The 21,172-nt window shown below is 37.0% G+C and overlaps 2 protein-coding genes across 3 annotated transcripts in view; both read right to left on the bottom strand.

Annotated features, from left to right (window-relative positions):
- zgc:171844 overlaps positions 1-16,127 on the bottom strand; it is a 37,187-nt gene extending 21,060 nt beyond the window's left edge. Inside the window, 1 exon segment of the mRNA NM_001127478.1 lies at positions 15,973-16,127. Within this exon segment, the coding sequence (NP_001120950.1) occupies positions 15,973-16,051 (79 nt within the window). The 5' untranslated portion in view covers positions 16,052-16,127.
- A 2,746-nt stretch (positions 16,128-18,873) lies between these two features.
- The window catches only part of mfsd6l (major facilitator superfamily domain containing 6-like), a 4,962-nt gene continuing 2,663 nt past the window's right edge, over positions 18,874-21,172 (bottom strand). Inside the window, exon 3 of one of the 2 annotated variants that reach the window (XM_087242514.1) lies at positions 18,874-21,172. This exon is cut by the window's right edge and continues 1,094 nt beyond it. In XM_087242514.1, the coding sequence (XP_087098640.1) occupies positions 20,612-21,172 (561 nt within the window). In that variant the 3' untranslated portion in view covers positions 18,874-20,611. 2 annotated transcript variants of the gene reach the window in all.

Below are 21,172 nucleotides of genomic sequence, written 5' to 3'. Positions count from 1 at the left end.
CTCGCCCCGATCTTTGGAACCTCCACGTGTGGTCCCTAGACGCGAGGAAGACTTGGGTAACCTACCGACTGCGGTGGTTAATACCATCACTCAGGCTAGAGCCCCCTCCACGAGGCGCGCCTACGCCCTGAAGTGGAGTCTATTCACTGAATGGTGCGTCTCTCGCAGAGAAGACCCCCGAAATTGCCAGATTAGTGTTGTGCTCTCTTTCCTTCAAGAGAAGTTGGACAGCAGGCTGTCGCCCTCCACTCTCAAGGTTTACGTGGCCGCCATCTCCGCTTATCATAGCGCGGTAGCTGGCGGCACCGTGGGAAAGCATAACCTGGTCATCCAGTTCCTTAGGGTGCTAGGCGAATTAATCCATCTCGCCCCCCTCTCATGCCCTCTTGGGATCTCGCCCTCGTTCTCACGAGTCTGCGATCTGATCCCTTTGAGCCACTCGAATCAGTATCTCTAAGATTTCTGTCCCTGAAGACAGCTCTGCTGGTTGCGTTGGCCTCCATCAAGAGGGTCGGGGACCTGGAGGCATTTTCGGTCAGTGACTCGTGCCTGGAATTCGGGCCGGATTACTCTCACGTCATCCTGAGACCCCGCCCCGGTTATGTGCCCAAGGTTCCTACCACCCCCTTTAGAGATCAGGTAGTGAACCTGCAAGCGCTGCCCCCGGAGGAGGCAGACCCAGCCCTTTCTTTACTTTGTCCAGTTCGCGCTCTGCGCATTTATGTGGACCGTACTCAGAATTTTAGATCATCTGAGCAGCTCTTTGTCTGTTATGGCGGTCGGCAGCAGGGAAGTGCCGTATCGAAACAAAGATTATCCCACTGGATTGTGGATGCCATTTCACTCGCTTATTCGAGTCGAGGTCAGCCGTGTCCCCCGGGAGTTCGTGCACACTCCACTCGGAGCGTTGCATCCTCTTGGGCGCGTGCACGCGGCGCCTCTCTAACAGACATCTGTAGAGCTGCGGGCTGGGCGACACCCAACACATTTGCAAGGTTTTACAATCTGCGAGTGGAGCCGGTTTCCTCAAGGGTATTAGGTAACCCTTTGGTGATTGAGGAGACAACTCGGTAGGGTGTTGAAACACGCTTGCTGCGCCATTCTCCCTAACACGGAGGTACGTGCGCCTTTTTTATCTGTCAGTAAAGTTCCCCGTCAGGTGAGCCCTGCAGATTCCTCCGTGGCCCCCAGCACTGACTCAGCGGAGGAGTCACTTGCTGGCCCACTACGTTGTAGGTCTGCCCGCTGGTCAGCCCGCGTTTTGGGTATAGGTGCCTGCTATGCGTGATCCCCACTAGGCGATCCCATATGCTTATTCCGCCACGGTTAAGTCCCCCCCCCTGGGCGGACCCGTGTCTTCCCTCTCCGCTAACCACTCTTTTGCTATGCGTACTCCCCCTTTTTAGGGCTAGTCCATATGTAAATTCTGCCATCTATCCCCCCCTTGGGTAACGGATGGCCTCCGCAGCGTCCTCCCTATCGGGATTGCACGCTTCCCAACGTACTGTCGTATTTCCTAGAATTATCTAGATGCTCACGACTTCCCAAAAAATATATCTAAATCCGTAAAACTTCTGTTGAAGTAGGATAAATTAGGGCCAGGGACACGTTGGAGGACCGCGCCCCCCATGATGTGGGTGCGTCACGCTTGCTTGACTATCTCCTCATCGGGAGTGTTGGTAAGGTGCAGTCATTATGGCGCTTTCAATGGGCTCCCAATGCGTGGATTTTACAAATCAAATCCACTTATAGTGCTGAAGTTCCCCCCGAAGGGGAACGTTCGAGGTTACTAAAGTAACCCTTCGTTCCCCGAGGAGGGGAACGGAAGCACTATACTCCGTCGCCATAATGACTGTCCCTTAGCTGTTTGAAAGTCTCTTCAGCTTAAAAGGATGGCGTCTGCTGGCTTCAGGTGTGCTTATATGCTGAGATAATTGCAGATGTCGCACACCTGCGCAAGCTTACGCTGCCAATTAATTTCATTCATTGGCCCGTTCAATACTCTCCAGACAAGCGGCTTCTGATCCGAATCCTCCCAATGCGTGGATTTTACAAATCAAATCCACTTATAGTGCTTCCGTTCCCCTCCTCGGGGAACGAAGGGTTACTTTAGTAACCTCGAACGTTTTGTGTTCAACAGAAGTTTGGAATCACTTGAGTTAGGTTTTCATTTTTGACTGAACTACCCCTTTAAAAACATTTAAAAAATGTATAGCTTTTCAACAAAATTAAAACTAAGAGTGTCAAATGCAACACAATTTAAAGCCATAACAATCACTATATATGGTTATTTTCAGAACCCCTTTGAATGATTAAAACACTGACAGCCAATCAGAATCCACCTGACTTAAACATGCAGGAGCACTCAAAGTGACAGACAAAACTTAAAACAATGTTACTATTCAGCACTGTGAATGTAAATATGATAATTGATGCTAATTAATACAGCAATTAATACAATAATACAGTCATATATCTTGGCTTAAAGTCAGCTGAGTCAACTAGATTAAGGGTGTCCAAACCTTTTTTTATTAATGGACAAAACTCAAACTTGAGTAAGGGTTGTGGGCCAAAGTTAAATATACTAAACTGCATGTAGGGTTCGACACAATTCATTCAGGTTGTCCCAACACAAATCAATTACGTTAAAACATTTAAGTGGATTAAACATAAAACAATTGAGTTGTCCCAAATTGGATTGGGTTGTACGAGCTCATTTTACATAAGTAGGTTGAACAAGCAGATAAATAATATTTGGAGTGTTTATTACATTAACGTTGCCATGGCTCATTTCTTAATTTATTTGATATCATTAATAAATAAATAGATCTAATCTTGTTAAATAATGCAACATAATTTTTATTGAACTCATTACAATAAAAACACTATTCCTTTTTTAACATAATGGAGATCAATACCGAATACACTAGTAAAGCTGCACCTGACTCTGCTAATGTCTTCTGAGTTGTCTTCTATCCATCAGTGACAGCGTATTTTCTTAAATCTGATTCATTTACAACATTTAATTGAAACATTATTTTCAGTTTGCTTTTTGTAGCTTAACAATAAAACAAACTACCACAAATATATATAATATAACATATATTATAATATATATAAATATATATAAAATATATACACATATTTCTATGCACATATTTCTTTTTCATTTTAATGACTACTATTTATTTACAATTTCTCAAACTGAAGTATGCATTTCTAATAAGGTTGGCCTTGTCAAGATCAGCGAAGAAGGCCAAGTGTTATTTTTTTGTTTTGTTTTTTTTTCCTCCCTAAAAAGAGAGTGATGCGTGTCCTCCGATGACTCATTCGGCTCATCCGATGATGCGTACAACAACTGCAATGCCTCATAAACTAAGTTCTGTCTCTATGGCAACAGCCCAGGTCTTCAGTTTTACACAGTTATTGGATTTCAAAACAATGGGATTGACCCCCAAATCCAGGGGCATCACTACTGTTCCCAGAGCACATCCACAGAGCATTATTTCACACCTACTTAAAGGGAACACATGATGCTTCTTTTCATTAGATATGAACTAAATCTTTGGTGTGACCAAAATGTGTCTGCGGATCTCAACTCAAAATACCACAGATTATTAGAGCTTGTCAATTTAGCCTCTATACACTTGTTAAGTGGTGACGTATGGAATATTGTTTTCCGGTCCAAGCGGATATTCATTTGAACTGAAAATATTCATTTATGACCACTTTTTAGTCATTTCACACATTAAAGTGATTTTATTATAAAATGACGGTGTACACAACAGTCTCTGGACATGCTGCATCACAGAGACCAATATTTTAACAACTTATAAAACATTAATCATATAAACATTATATATATATATGCACACAGAGTTACTGGGTTGCACTTTTTAATGTATCCGGGCTAGTACTGTACATACTGTAAACTGCAATTTTTCAATTGTCTCCTTTAAGCATTTAACATGAACTGATATAAACTGAAAAGGGCATTGATCTTGGAAAAGAGATAGTTGAATGAATATTTATTCACTATTTCTAAACCTTTATGAATTTGTTTCCTCTGCTGAACATAAATGACAACTTGTTTAAAGAATGTTGAAAACTGGTAATCATTGGCATCCGAAATCGCATACTGCCGTACTATATTGTAAGCTAAAAACAGTACACGGGGCCCAGTAGTATGTCCGAATTCTTAGTAATCGAAACACAGTATGAGAGAAGTATCCAGATGACCTACTACTTCCAGCAAGATTCTGAAGTGCGCATCCAATCCACACTACGCTATCCCAAAATGCACTGTGAGAGAATTCATAAATGAGAGTGAAGTGATGCAACTGATGTGGGTAAGTCATGTGATCATGACAAAATGGCAACACATTTTTACTGTATAAAAGCGTACTTTTCTAACGGTCATATAGTAAATTCAAATTCAAATTCCAATTCCAATGCAGTACCTACTAAGCAGGTTATTTCAAAAGCAGCCCTTGACTTCCATCCTAGGAAAAACCATGGAAGTCAATAGCTGCTGCTTTTCAACATTTATCAAAATATCTTCTAATTCAAATGCATTTTTGAACAAGTGGAGACTAAGTAAATTATGACAGAATTTTTATCTTTCACTGTCTTTTTTTTATTTCAAAGCATTGAAAGCATGTACGGTGGGAAAGAACAAGTTTTATTTTAAGAGTTAGCTTTTTAGTTGATGTAAGCTTAAAAAGTCAAGTGTAAGCAGGAGGTTCATTTCCATTGAGTAACAAACCCATCTTTATTAGTAGATTCTGCTGTTATGATGCTCGATACTTATCCAGTTATGATGATTTATGACTCCTCTGTGAACAATATCTCTCTGATGGCAAATCTGTTTTATATTTGATCTCGTGTGGATTTACTTTTCAAAAGGTCAGTGTGCTATTAGTCGACTCATGTCTCAACAAGATCCAGAATAAAGGAACACTACAGTATTAATTTCATTTCCACAAAAAATTTAAAAAATATATCCCAACATCTAAAATAACAGTAAACTATTTATTTATTTATTTTCATACAGACTATCAGAATAAATTTAATAAAACATGTTATAATAAAGTCATAATAAATTATAATCATAATAAGTTGCACCAGAATTAATAAAAATAAATTAAAAAATTCTCTAATGCATTTATATTAATCATTTAATTATTTTAAATTAATTTTTGACAAAACTTTATAAATGATTTAGTGTCTTCCATCACCGATTAAGCACAACATTTTGATGTGTGTTCGGACAATGAATCTAAATAAAACATAATCGTTAAAATTAATTATTTAAACAGCGTATTATTTAAAAAGTTAATATTTTAAACCTGCTGGTGAACAGAAAACCCAGGTGAGCTGACTGGCTTACAGAACTTGTTGTCTGTGTGTTTTTTTTTTTTTTTTGCCAGAGGCTGCTGACACAAACACCTTCCTAAGGCTATACAGAACGAACACATCGTTCCGATATAAGGTACATCTTTTATCCCTCCATCTCTCCACTTCAATGCCTTTCCTCTCTCTCTGCCCTTGGAAACACTATAAGCTATGACTCACCTCAACGCGCTGAGCAGATATTGGCTTTTAATTGCCTGACAGTCAGTGTGAAAAGACGTCCATACAAACCGCATCCACATTCCCACCAGGGGAAAACAAAAGTGATGGAAAGCAGGGCTAATAAATCAAGAGGAGGAATATGGGACAGTCTGATGTGGTCTGGTCAGTGTGTGTGCGTGTGTGTGAGTTTCAGATCAGTGCTGACAGTTTTATTCTCATGTGTCGATTCAGCACAGGCCTGCTTGGTCTCACTTGCACCAAACTCTGGAGACTCAATATGAATTCAAAGATTTATGCATCAATATAGTCCAACAGGGAACAGGTGAGGGGTCAGAGAAAATTCAAACAGAGATGGAGAAATTCTGCAATCCAATATGACCAATCGACTGTGAGTTTGTTTAAAGCTGTGTGAAATGAACAAAAGTGTCTGATGTGGCTTTTCCAAATGATCAACTAGAAGTCAAGATATTATTTGTTGCTCTAACAATTGGGACCAATGACAAGGCTTTTGTCAGGTATAGTGTATAATTAGAAGAATGCTCAGATACTTGGATTGGATTAGTGGTTTCATTCCAACACAGGCTTAATCATTAAGATTTGTAGATTTAGGATTTATTAACTCACAGTGGAGGATGTGCTCTTTTCTAAGGTCTTTCATTCAAATTACCTCCAGTTCCCCTCAGGACTCTCCAGATCGAGCATTCTGCTTTAAGCAAAGTTCATATGCTATTTCAAACACCTCTATACTTGGAGGAAATTCTGACTTGGTCCAGGTATTTAAGGCAGTCAGAGGGTTCAGGGTGATTCTGTATTCAGATCAGCCTTCATGCTATGCACCTTTCATGGTCAAAAGTACAATAGTTAACTGCAAATGCATTTTTCAATACGCAGTAATACATTATGAACAATAATAGTTGCTGGATCAACAGTGTTTAAAACATTAATGTGACAACAACAGATAAGTCTGTTCTCCTACGCTTGAGAATCCCTTAAACCTGAAGATTGTAAATGTACGTCATTCCTGACGGAACAGTGGAGGCGTGGGAACTCACGCTAACTCACAGTGTCAATCAGTCTTCACAGTTTCAGCAGACACCTACACCAGCTTATGCAGTACCACAGCACACACACCGTGTTATCACAAAGACTAAGCATTAACACAATAAGTTTCTTTCAAACTCTATAAAATGTTAAACTGCCCAGTGGCACAACAAGGAGAGTAATCAAGAAAACTGTCTATTTTATGGTACATTTGGTGCATTTTAACGTTTTTTTTTAGGATTTAGTGTAAATATTTTAGTCTTAAGGTATTCTACAGCTAGTGTGCTCCAAACAGTGACAAAATGAATATGCGTTTAAAAGGCATAACCATAAAAATCCATAGGTTTGTAATCCTGTCAAAATGACTAAACTTGAATGGATTTTTGTTGTCAACTCATACTTCAGTGTTTTTAAAATCTTCTGACCAACTATCTAGCATTCAATACATCCCGCCTAATTCATGACAACAATGCTGATGCTAAAATTGGTAATTTATCCATGTCAAACATTGTTGCCAAATCACTTGAAATTATAAGAAAATAATAAATAGTAGCCAAACTGTGTTGACGTAGTAGTCATTTGGAAATGGCAAACCCCAAAAAGGAAAATGCATCACACACAAATATACAAAGTCAGCATACAGGAAACAAAGAGATTCAAAATTAAATCTGTTACTCAGCATTTTTTTTTTTGGTAAATAGCACAATATAGGGATGCTGACAGACAATGTAAATACGAACTCCATGAAGGTGATTAAATATGGAGCCAGATCAGTCTCAAATTTATTACATTTACAAAATAAAATTCATGTAAAATTCAAAACACACTTTATTAATATAAAACACAATTTGTGAGTTCTCAAGTAAAAACTATTCATATTTCCCCAAGTTAATTGTATTTGTGTATTTATGAACTGTGTTTTGAATTTATAAATTGGATTTGTGCATTTATGAAATGTGTTTTGAATTTATGAATTTGAATTGCACATTTATTAACTGTGTTTTGAATTTATGAATTGGATTTGTGCATTTATGAGCTGTGTTTTGAATTTCAGAATCTGAATAGCATATTTATGAACTGTGTTTTGAATTTAAGAATCGAAATTGCGTATTTATGAACTTTGTTTTGAAATTACGAATCAGAATTGCGCAATTATGAACTTTGTTTTGAATTTAAGAATCGGAATTGCGTATTTATGAGCTGTGTTTTGAATTTACGAATTACATCTGTGTATTTATGAATCATGTTCTGAACTTACAAATTGGATTTTAGAAATGTGAATTGCGCTGTGCATAAATGATTTTTCCCCCAAATGTATTGTTTTTGAGACTAATCTGGCTCCATAAATAAAGTCTCCTTTCAAGTTAGTTCCATGAGAATCACTCACTTTCAGCCCAGAAAGTTGCAGCTCTGAGCATATGCGCAAGTCGCACAGACCACAAAACATACCAGACATACAACATATCAGCATTTGAATTATGCAGAAAGCTGCATCTTAAAATGAAAATAGGGTAAGTCAAATTCAGTACCATTGTGGACTGTGGCTGTCTTGAGTTTGATGCACTTGACCTTAACAGCTCTGACAGAGTTGAAATAAATGGAATACTATTGGGCTACTCTTTGTGCCTGTTAAACTTACAATTATGTCAAACAGTGAATAAAAATGCACATTAGAAAGCACAAAGGACTTTTAAAGTCGCTACTGAAGTGTGAATTGGCTTTTTCAAACAACAAAAAGTAAAGCTTTGTAGAGATTTATCCACTTGCAATTGCTTTCTATTGGTGAATTTTAAACAACTGACAGGAAAATCCCACCATAATGCTAGTAAACAGATCATAAGAGAACAAATGATTAAGAGAGAAGTGTTTTAATTAAAGACTATTTTTGTATCGTTTATAGCAAACATTGCAGAACTGCACCAAAAATAATAAATGATCACTTTGAACTCAGTGTTAAATGAAAACAAAAATGGAATACAATTAACTTCTCAATCTCTCTAGCTCATTCCTCCTCATAATCAATGCTGTTCACCAGGTCACTGTAACCAACCCTCTGTGTTTAGATATAATTTAAAAGCACATGTTTGTTTGTTTTTTACCCCGCCTGCGCACCCGCCGTACCAACAGCATCAAAGTACTGTAGATCATGCACTCTAGCCTTATTATCCTGCAAAACACATGAGCTGGGAGAAAAACTTTTTAGTGTCCCTGTTTGTGTGTATGCCTACAGACAGTTAACCATTCATGCCACTGCATCTGATCCTACACTCTTAAACCCTGTGCAAACAGGAGTTACCATTGCAAATTTACAGTAAAATTCACACCACAACTGACACAAAACAACATGACTGGAATCACTTATAAACTTAAGCTGAAGATTCATGCACTGACATCAGAATTCATCTTGCTTTACAATGCTCGAGCATTTAAAACATCAAATAGCAGATAGCATGATCTCTGTCACCATTTAATTGAATATTACTTGGTGCGAATAGCATTTTAAAGTGCTAATTGATTCAAGAACCAATGCTAAACTTCATTTTCACTTCTGTTACAGACCCACATTAGTTTATACAGTAAAAGCTTTCCATAATTCCAACATATGCTCTTCATTTGCTACAAACACAAAATCTACTTTTACCTGCTTACACCTTAGCTGCTTCATGCTGTCAATATCATGACAGCAAGCAGTTATTGTTTAGACAAAACATTTATTCTTGTGCGATTTATGGAAAAACTCTAGTTATAACCACTGAAGCTGTCAAATTGATGTCTTGCGTCGAAACTGCATCATATCTGTAGCATTCAACAAGACGCATGCAAAAATCTAATGTGAAGCGTATATCTAAATGTAATGAGGCAAAATGACATTTTTCACTGCTCATTTTTAAATTTTACATTAAACCGTGCCAATAAGCCAATTTGAATGTTATCACTCGATTGAACGGGCGTTATCAGTGGTTATCAGCTGATAAATATGGGACAGTAGGGGCTCAGAAAGCTGTTACCATACATTCACAGATTTAAACAGCTATAAATCTTTTTTAAAAGAATTATTCATATTATTTATTCAATTTCCCATTAATTGTATTTTTTTAATGCCTACCCCTACCCCGACCATCACAGTAATGTAAAAACAGATGTCAATCTGGAGTCTTCTCTATTAGTATAGCTGATTAACCATGTGGATGGATGATAACAAGAAACAGAAATGTGCGGACATAGGAGTCTCAAAAAGGCAGGATCTCGATCAAAAACACAGTAGCAAAAGATCAAAAGAATCTTTTCACACTGCCACTAACTCAACAACTAACAATGTTTAACCTGTATAAGACCATGTAGGTCAAAACGTTGTGACATTAAAAATTTTTGAGAGCTAAAGTGGCAGTGTGCTGTGTGCCGATTTTCTTTTGATCTTTTGCTACTGTGATGGATGATAACAGCCCTCTGAGCCTACTAGTAGGTGCAGAAGGCCCCTAATGGCCCATATCTATCAGCTGATAACCACTGATAATGCACATTCAATTAAGTGATAACATTCGAAGTGGGTTAATTAAATAGTGCAGCGTAATTTTTTTGCTGTCTGATCTTGAAGTTGCTGTGTATTAGATTTATTTTGATGGCATTTCTTATGCATGTTAACTTTGATGCTAATGGATTTACTCATTTTAATGGTGAAGCAGAGGAATTGAACCATCACAATGTAATACACTCTAAATAACACTCCTCAAATATGTTATCTATTTGTGATGAAGAAATTGGTTGATTAACTAGTTATTTGAAATCCCAATTATATCATTGGACAAATTCAAAAACATTCTACCTTTTCTGCATTGATGAAGAAATGCATATTATGATGAAACTAAATATTTTGGACCTTTGATGCATGTAAACACATTACAGGAGACCTCAAAAACTCTTTTTTGTTAACTATTGGAAACCTTCTATAAAATGCAAACCTTGCATGGATGATAAGGAGTCTTCAAGGAGCCCTCATTTTCACCTTCAAGAGTGAAGTCAAATTTAAAGCACTGAAACAAAGGATGTGTGACATTTCTGGGCAGTTTCTGTCAAGATCTGTCAGGTCTAATGAGGAGTGGCTGTGAACTGCAGTCTTTGGGTCTCGCTGCAGATTTCTGATATAGGTTAAGGTTCAGGCTATGCTCTGAAGCTTTCTGACACTTGTCTAAAAAACACATTGCAGATTTGATCTGAGGTTTTTTTTCATCTGTGCTTCATTGATAGTCAGGGCTCTTTTGTAGCTGACACATCAGTGTGTGTGATTGGTGGAAAGTGGAAGTGGATTTGCATGATTCTGCCTGAAGCAGAGAGCTTTTGTTTGGAGCAAAGTCAAACCTGATGTTTTCTCTTTCTCTAAGATTGCTTTAATTCAGATTTCTCACAAGCGTAGCATGCTAACAGCCTGTAATGAAGTGTCAATATTAACATATTTCAGAAAACAATATTAAAATGATTCACTTTTAGAATGAATCATGACAAACTATTTTGAAAGCATTAAAAAAATGACAATGTTGAAAAGCAAAAAATGTTTAGCAGCAATTGTAAGAATTTTATTTATCCTTTAATTCACCAGGAATTTCCCATTGAGATATGCATCTCTTTTACCATGCGGTCCTGGCCAAAATGGCAGCACAAAAAAAGTTTCATATACAAAATTAGGCATGCAAAAAATATCATGTATTAAAACATACACAAAACATTCATATGATTCTTCCAGGTAAGACTTCAAACTATTTTTAAAAATATTTAGAGATGGAATTTTTTTAACATGATAACACCCTGCATTTCATTCTGCAATGTACTGTGGGGGCAAAGGAGAAAAACCCTGTTTTGCCAAACTCTGTACACACTCCATGAACAGTTAAATGTTATTCATAAGAATTTTATGTACTATAACTACAAGTATAATATGATAAAAGGTTACAAATATAAGACGGTAATTTTCCCAATAATGCCCTAGTGGTAAATAGAAGCATATGCACTTTTGTTCTTAGATGCAGGGAAAACCATCCACCCATTTTGTACAAAGTACAACGATGGGTATAAGTGAAGATGCATTCGTCACGAATCATATTGCAGCATGATAAACACTGTCCAGCTTTTTAAATAATGTTTGCATGCATATAAACTACATCTCCATATACTTTATCACCGAAAAGAATCGGGCTTTGGATAATTCTTTCTCTTGCTTCGATAGAAAAAGAAAACCCAATCTAGGACTGAGCTTCTTTTTGAGATTTTCAATATGAATATTAAAACCCAACCGTTCATCAAGCCGTATGTATAAATATGTAACACTGTTTACTTTTTCCATACAATCCCCCTCCAGGGTTAAGATTGGTGAGATTTTTGGACAACTGTGATTAAAAACCATACATTTAGGTTTTTTTTTTTTTGCATTTAAAGCCAACTTCAACTTCAGCAGTGAAAGTTGAAGTGACTGAAGGGAGTCTTGCAACATCTCTTTAGCTTGCAAAGAATGGACAATGCAAGTATGACAGAAGACAAAACATCTTGATGAAATAAACTTCAATATAGATGCATTAAATAAAGTGATTCGGGTTTGTTTTTGAAATTGTCTTACATAAACCATGTACTATTGTTTGATCTAACAGTTGAGACTCTTCAGACGAACTTAGACTAAACCAAAAGCCTTTAACAGACTTGTCCATCTGCGATGAACCTCCTCTGGCTTCTCTTATTCTTATTCAATGTACTCAGATATTCAGTTATGTCATGCAGAAAAGCTGCATCACAAAGACAGTTTTCAATTTGCTCAGCCGCTTTGCATAAAAATCTCGAGCGCTGCACACTGACTTAAGAATCCACAAGGCTGTTTTCTGTGGCATATTGCCATGTGCAGAACAGTTTTTTTTTCTGATAATGAAGCTGAATGTTTCTGTTACTGGTTTAATTGCATGATCTAAACTTGCCATCTTGCACCCTGTGATGAAAAATATAATGAAGGGACATTAACAGAATGGTTGTTCTTGGCATCATCATACATATTAGAAGTGCCATCTGTAAAAGAATATCTCTTTTATGTGGGACACAAACACTATCTTGACTATTTCCAATGTGTTCACAAAATGGACTGTTCAGTTCTTAAGTTCAACTCATACAGTAGACTGGTTCACACAGTCCACGCAAGAACATTATAGTCAATAATGGCTTCAGTTCATGTTTTCTTTCTGTTATTTGTGAGTTTTGAAAGCCTCTGTGTGAAAAAAGAGACAGTTTAATTCCTATTATGAACTATTTAGTTTTTAGGTTGAATATCTGTGCACAATCCCCTTGAAGTTGTCATAAAACATTAACTGCAATAGTCTCTTCTTTTTGTGACTTATGTTGGGTGGGTGTAGATTTTGATCATCAGGTATTGTTGATTTTAAGGTTTGCTTTTGGTCAATCTCATGTGATTGACAGGTCGTCTCACCCTTGCAGCAAAACACCTTATTAGAGATGTTGCTGAAAAAGTTATTTCGAGTAAAGATCACAAGGACAAATTAATGTTGTTAAAATAATAAATTCATTAATTTTAAGTCAGCTTAGTACCCGATAATCAGGGATTGCAACAGTGGAATCACACTGAACTGAGCTAAACTGAACTGAACTGAACTTAAACACTAAAAACTGAACTACACTGTTTCAGTTACTATGACCATTTATGTGAAGTTGCTTTGACACAATCTACATTGTAAAAGCGCTATACAAATAAAGCTGAATTGAATTGAATGAACCACCAACTATACACTCTCACATTTACACACTCACTCAAACACTGCAGCCAGTTTAGTTCAATTCACTTATACTGCATGTCTGTGGACTGTTGGGGAGCACTCGGAGGAAACCCACACCAACACAACACAAGCGGAACATGCAAACTCTACACAGAAATGTAATAAATGTATAAATTTTCATTTGATTTCAGCGTCTTTTGTCTTTCATCACTTTTATAATCACTCAATTTTACTCAGTGTTTAGTTAAATAAACTAAGCACACCCCAAGTAAACAGATTACACTATACTGTGACCAAACAGTTAATCCTAAAATTACTAGAAGATCAATAGACACAAGTCTGTTATCTTAGTTACAACTACTGAAGTAACCAACCGAGTCTCATTGGAAGTATGTGTCCAGGGCTACATTTTTTAGAAACAAGAAATATGTACCCTGGACAACATTTTCATGCAGTTTTTGTGTTCACAAATCCACAAGAGGACATTGTGTACATTTTTGACAATTTCAAATACGATACAAAGGGCACATTTTCTCATATGTGCTATTTTTTGTAAATTCAACAGAGGTTGCTGTATAGGTTTCTGGCCATCTCTCAACGTTCTTCTGGCATGCGTTCTTCAGAGAGTCGGTTGGATTTTTATTATGCCTAACATATCAACTTGATATCGACTGACCCACACTAATTTCCCTAAACCTAACCAATAGTGTTTTCTAAAACAAACTAGAAGTGAAAAGCTTTTGCGGCAATATGCTTTTACCATGGCATCAGACTGCTCTTTTTTTGGGTTTCATTTTACCTGGTTTATGGAACCATTCTTTGCCGGACTCAAATCCCAGTTTGCTTCACTCCATCTCCCAAGTCATGGTGTTTACTGCAAGCTACCGAGCAAACCAGTCATTTTGAAAAAGCCATCCATGCGGAGTTAAGCTGTGATGCTGTGTGTTCATACAAATAGACGTATGAACATTTTGAGTTCAAACCCTTTCATTTCAGCATCAAATCTGCTTTGAGGATTTCCCCCCAGCACACCAACAACTGGCGCTATGTTATAAGCATGCTCCTACAAGAGAAAGCTTCTGATTGGTTAACGCAACGCAAATGTCCGCTGAAGTTCAGATTTTCGAACTCGAGTGATTCATGCAAAACACGCAACCCACGCTGCTTCATTCACGCAAATCGCATCATTCGCGCCGCCTCATTTGCGATTATCATGCCGCAGGATGTCTATTGGCGCCTTTGCATTGACCTAACATGTAAATCACTTGTGCTTGATGCTTCCTCTGTGTCTGGTGTGAATACAGCATTAGAAGGTCCACCTGGTAGCATTCATTCTTACACACAATATGTAGCCATTATGTACCCCGAGGCACATAATTCTCGGTTCACAGAAATGTATCCCTGGGCACATTTTTCCACTGGCCTGTGTTGGAAATAATATATTGTATAGAAACATTTGTGAAGGGGGATTGCTTAAAGAATTTTTATTCTTTATAATAGTGATTTTGGTTAGTTATAAAGCGCAAGCCTGCCTACACTTATACTTTCAGAGTCAAAAACAAATCTAGGCAAAACTAAATTAATACCCATGGTTCCTGATGATACACTAGTGATGTCGTTTGAGGTTTTTCTTGAGGCTGTGGATTACAGGTAAATGTTTGGTGTATGTTGTTTTTTTAGACTCTTAGATCATCAGACTGTAGGCTATACTTTTGTTTTGCCTGTAAACAGCTTTTTTGGCTCTCAAAGCAGCTTAAGTCATCAAGGACCTCAGATTCAACAAAATTATTTAATACTGAAGGAAAATTGTATCTACATGTTGGTAAATCATTTTGTATTTTTGATGAACCCTGTGAAGCACAGGTGTCAAACTTTGTTTCTGGTGTTTCTGGAGGGCCAAAGCTCTTCACAGTTTAGTTCCAACCCTAATTATACACACCTGATCTAACTAATTGAGTGCTTTAAGCTTGTTTGATACCTACAGACAGGTGTGTTGACGCAGGACAGAAACTAAACTCTGCAGGGTTGCGGCCCTCCAGAGACTGAGTTTGACACCCCTGTTATAAAGGAATAACTTGGCTGACCGCTACCCACAAACCTGTATTTATTGATAATTAATCTCATCTTGTGAGCTCCATGAGGTCTGTTTGTTGTTGGGATTTCTTTAGGCAGAATTAGTCACGTCACCCATAAGAAACAACTGCAGTCTTGCTATTTTTAGCATATAGCTAATAATGAAAGTAGAATTATCTTTAAGTTTAAACTAATAATAAAAACAACAATTTTATATACTGCATGAAAAAACGTTTCACGGTTTGTTCAAAAGAGTGAGGCTATACTTTTAATAGTTATTGGACTGAATTAGAATATTAATAGCAAGTAGAAAAAATGCATCAGCTATTCTTTCAACAGACTGAATTAATTGAAATAACCGCTTTACATGAGGGATTTGCTCTGTGGACTGAAGCAACAACCTTAACATTTCTCATCGACTTGACAGTGTTAAACAGAACTGCATCCAGTCACACGCTCACACGTCAAATTGAAGTCAAATATAGCTTCAAAAACGCTACGAATTTTACCACAACATTCTCACCTTGTTTGCCAGTGTCTTCGCAGAGCTCCGTTTGATCTAGGGATCCGTACTGTTTCGGGGTGCTTCGTCCTTTTTCCATGCTGTGTGGCTGCACAGGACACTTTAAGTTTGAGCCGGAGGAGACTGTGGCTGCTTCGCTCCTCTGCCGGTGAATTAAAGCGCGGTTTGACGGACGGAGCTTTTAAACTCCATGTCCTCGGTGATGCTGCGAGTGTGTGACACATTATTGTAATGATGCTCAACACAAGTGTGCTCACGTTACCTGAAAGCGCCACCCTGTGAAAAAACAGAAAAACGACATGAAATGAATATTAAATCTGCCTTCAAAATTACATTTTTAGTAAATTAATTCGTTTGTTTTAAAGACGACCACGTTTTAAATACATAAAAACATCACAGTAGCTAACTTATAGACCATTATGAGAGATGTAAACAATAACAATGGTCCTAATTTATTTCCTGTTTTACATTTTTTAAATTTCCATAGCTTACGAGAGTCCAAAAAGTTCAACATATTGATAAACAATGTTATGATAGCTATCATATCAGCAGTTTAACATTAAGTTATGATTGAATTGCCTCTTGTTACAGTAATGAAATATGGTAACAAGCAGGAAATGTTCATGGGTCAATGACATGACCACATTTAAATGGTCTATAGTATAACCACTGCTTTTGAACCACCCTGCTATAGTAAATTGTGTGGTGACTCTAAACAAATAACCCAATAACATTTTTATAACTGTTTGGTTACAGATTTAGAGATGTTTTCTAATACTCTAGTGATGTCTTATGAGGTCTTTCCGCCTGCGGATCACAGGTAAATGATTGGTCTGTTATTTTTATTTATATATTTTAGACCAATAAAACAACTTCATAAGTATTCAGTGTATTATCAAAATATAGGTTTAAAAATTTGTTTTGTTTTTTACTCTCAAAGCAGCTTAAATTACCAAGAACCACAGATTAAAAAAAAAAAAAACTTTGATAGTTTTCTATTTGGTTTATTACATTACAAAAAATGCTGAACCAAATTTTACTACAGTATTTACTAGATTTTCGGTTCACTTCAGTTAATACTACAGTATGCTGTAATTTAAAAAGTATTGTAAAAACTATACAGTGTAATCAGGTCAGGCTAAGGTTAAAAACTAAATTTAACTACACCTTACTAAAGTATTTTGTCATGAGGGAATTGCGTTAAAACAAACACACAGCCTCAAATATCCACCAACTTTTGTGTTTTTTAATATGCCAAAGTGTAACCTTATGTTTTGTTCTGTACATCTGGATAGCCTATTGATGCGGCCATGTTTGTTGTCGATATATTTTAGGTTAAAATTGTAAGAGGTTGATCTGCTAGCAAGTTCAAATAATTTCAATGTGACTGAGACCAATCAAATCAAAGAAAGCTTCACTGTTCATAAATACATATATGATGGGCCCTCTATTTAAAAAATACTACATTTGTAATTGACTTAATTCAATTATAACTGAATTTGACAAGAATTTTTCAAAATTTAGGCCAATGAAGACCTCAAATATAATTTGCTCATGGATTAAAATCCTAATCAAAATATTTTAATTAGCAGTCAGGAATAACAATATTGCTTATGAAGCGAAAGGCAACAATTACCACAGAAAAAAAAAAAAAACTTTTAATATGGCCTTAGCTGTTAACCTTTTGGGTCAATGTTGCAAATTTTGCTGTGTGGTATTTTGGTTGTTTTCTATTTTGTACAAAACAAAAATAAACAAAACACTGAAAATTTGTGAAGTCTAACGACTCTGTTCCTACCTTTAAAATGTGTGCCATTCTCAGCCTTTGGGTACCATTGTAGGGTCAATTTACTGAGTAAAAAAACAGACAGCTACTGAAACAAATATACATTAGCATGTTCAATAAAGCTTCAAGACTGGCAATGTTAAACAGTCCTAGACTGCAAAAGAAATCCACCATAAAGTACAAGCGTTTAGAAGTGTTTTATCATTGCAGACTAATGCAAAACATGTTTCAATCTGATAACATGAGCATGTGCTTAAAATAATTTGAATGGTAAATCATGTGGTTCATACTAGACAGCATAAATATACAGAGAAAAAAATTGTATTGTCTCCACTTGTTCCAAACCATTTAAAGCTCTGTTGAACAAAAGGTGATATTTTGAAGAATGTTGGTAAGCAAACATGTTAACTATTGACTTCTGTAGTAAGAAAAAGGAAGTCAAATGCTTGGTTACCACTCTTCAAATAATCTTCTTTTGTGTTCAACAGAAGAAAGTCAATACAGGTTTGGAACCACTAAAAGGGATAGTTCACCTTTATTTACTCAACCTTCATTTAATCCAAACATTTTTGAGGTGATTACTTAAAGTTATTCTTTTTGTACAGTATTTTTGTTCCTAGAGGCCAATGGCTGCTGGTTTACAACATACAGTGTTCAAGATAAGAAATGTAAAGACATTCGAAACCACTTGAGAATGAGTAACCATTGAAGAAAGTTTCATTTTTGGATTTCATTAAATATACTACAGTTTACCAATGTGAATGAGGCTCAAACGTTTGCATGGGTTGAGTTTCAGTTTAAAGAAGTGTTATGGTTTGAAGTGTTACTATTGCTGAACCATTAAATGTCTGATTCCATTGACTGATTATGTATTTTAAGCTTTTAAGAAAGCACTTTTTACACAGCTTTTCTGTGTGACCTGACTCTAATGTCAACACTGTTAGATTCAAGTCAGAAAACAAGTGACATGACCCATTGCTATGCCATCAAATGTCAACATTGCAAACTCATGTCATAAAATGATTAATGCTTGATCAACAGGGGCAAAGTACTGTACACCACTTCTTGTGATGATGAAGAATAAAAATACATTGTAGACTAAATGAACACTTGACTTTTTGTTGAAAGGAGAAATGATCGTTTAATGGATGTTCTTGGCTTCATATGAAATGTTAAGAATATTTTTTCCTACCCTTCATATCCTCCACATACAAAAAAAGATTTGTCAGCCACATACGGAGCACTCTACAATCTTTTCCACAATAACAAATTTACTCAAGAACAAGTTTGGGAAGTTTTCAATACAGGTTTGGCAAACTTCACATCTCATACAAGCTTCTTGTTTCCAACACTGGAAATGTGATACTTTTAGTATATCCTCAATAAACCCATTCCTGTAAAACTGACATCAAGATGAACTCTACAAAACATGAGTACCTCACACACAATAAATAAAAACCCCTTTTTTTATAGTACAACATATAATAACATAACAATGTGGGTTAGAGAAGGGGTGTGAAGATGTTAGAAACAATAGGCATTGTTTGCTCACATGATTATTGCTGCTTGGCAGAGTAGACATGTTTACTATAAGCAAACAAACCAGATTGGCTCATCTCCAGTCATAGTCCTTCAGTTAACAAAACGGCTAACCTATAAAACAATGCACATAATGTACATTTGAGGATATTCAAGTATACTGGTATTAGAGTTAATACCTCTCCAAAATCCCAGATAATGGTCCCAGATAGAGATTTATCTGGCACAAGAGAATAATTAAATGACATATCTTTATCCATGATGGCTATTATAAAGAATATTAATGAAAACATGAAGCACTCTCAAAGTCCTACACAGCAATAAATGGTTTCTTATGTCATTTTTGTCTTGTTATCCATTCCAAGTATTTCTAAATCAAGACACTAGAGAGGGAGAATGACTTAAGATAAGAGATTTTTGTTTTTCACATTTTTTTCTAACCCCAATGACTGCATCAGCCATAAAGAAAATCTGACACCGCTGAGCTCAAAATAACAGTGACTGCACAAAGTATCGCCTGCATTTTTGGAGATAGATGGTATGGTTAGAACAGGGGTGGGCACACTCGGTCCTGGAGGGCCGGTGTCCTGCACAATTTAGCTCCAACTCTAATCAAACACACCTGCTTATAGATTTCTAGTGATCTTGAAGACACTGATTAGTTTGTTCAGGTGTGTTTGACTAGTGTTAGAACAAAACTCTGCAGGGACACCGACCCTCGAGGACCAAGTTTGCCCATCCCTGGGTTAGAATCATGAGTACTGTGTACGACTAAAACTCCACTGTACTTCCAATCCAGCAGAACAGGTTGCTTACAAGAACACCAACCAGACATTAAGGGTGAGACTTTTTTTTTTTTCTAACCCCATTTACTACTGACTTTTAATTTTAGGCAACTTAATTTTCAGGCATGTTACCAAAGCTTAAAGGGATAGTTCACCCAACAATGAGATTATTGTATTCATTTACTGACTCCTCACTGGTTTTAAAATGTTAATGGTTTTCTTCTTTCTGTTGAACAAAAAAAAGCAAATACTAAAGAAGGCAATGGTCAAACAAAAATTCTTTTGTGTTTAACAAAAGAAAGAAACTCAAACAGGTTCATAACTAGTGAAGGGCCATGACAGAATTTACATTTTTGGGTAAACTTTCCCATTAAGCCCTTCCACACAGTATTTTAATGGAAGAATGTTTATATAGATGATCGGAACGAATAGTACAGAGTAAGAAACATTGGCAACATTTCAGTGTAATATTTCTCTTTTAGCTTTAATTTGCCTTCTAAAGCAGTTAACCAGCCACTCTTCATTTCTATTAAGACTTATTTACTGTCCACTTGTTATTCCTTCTATCATCTTCCATTGCCGTCTCCAGCCAGTCTTTCTCCTGGTCAGACTCCGACTCGCTCACTTCAGTGTCAGCAGCCAGCAGTCGTGAGTAGTTTATTCTGCGCTGTCGAGGGATCTTCCACTTCAGCACAGCGAGAGCGCTACTCCACACAGCCAGCATGACCGATGCGCCTTGAAAAAGCACATTGACCCCAAACTTTTGCACCACAAACCCTGCTATCAGACTGCCCAATGCAGCTCCCATGTCTAAAGAAAAGGCCTCAAAAAGCCTTAAAATTGTCTTTTCGGTGCCTGGAGTGGCAATATCTTCACTTTGTGATGTTACAGACCACCAGAGGGCGCCGGTGCTGAAGCCTGCCAACAGTTGAGCTGGCATTACAGCCCAAGGGCTCCATAAGAAGGAATAATAAAGGCACTGCATGGCTAAACCAACAACAGCCAATACTAACATCCAACCGTGGTACTTTAGAAATCGGGATAGAGGCCCAGCAATCGGTGAAAAGCCAGTGTGGCTTAAGTGCGCCAA

Source organism: Danio rerio, chromosome 3, assembly GCF_052040795.2.
Source record: "Danio rerio strain M-AB ecotype USA chromosome 3, GRCz13ab, whole genome shotgun sequence".
Lineage (NCBI taxonomy): Eukaryota > Metazoa > Chordata > Actinopteri > Cypriniformes > Danionidae > Danio > Danio rerio.
This window is presented reverse-complemented; position numbering and strand designations above follow the sequence as displayed.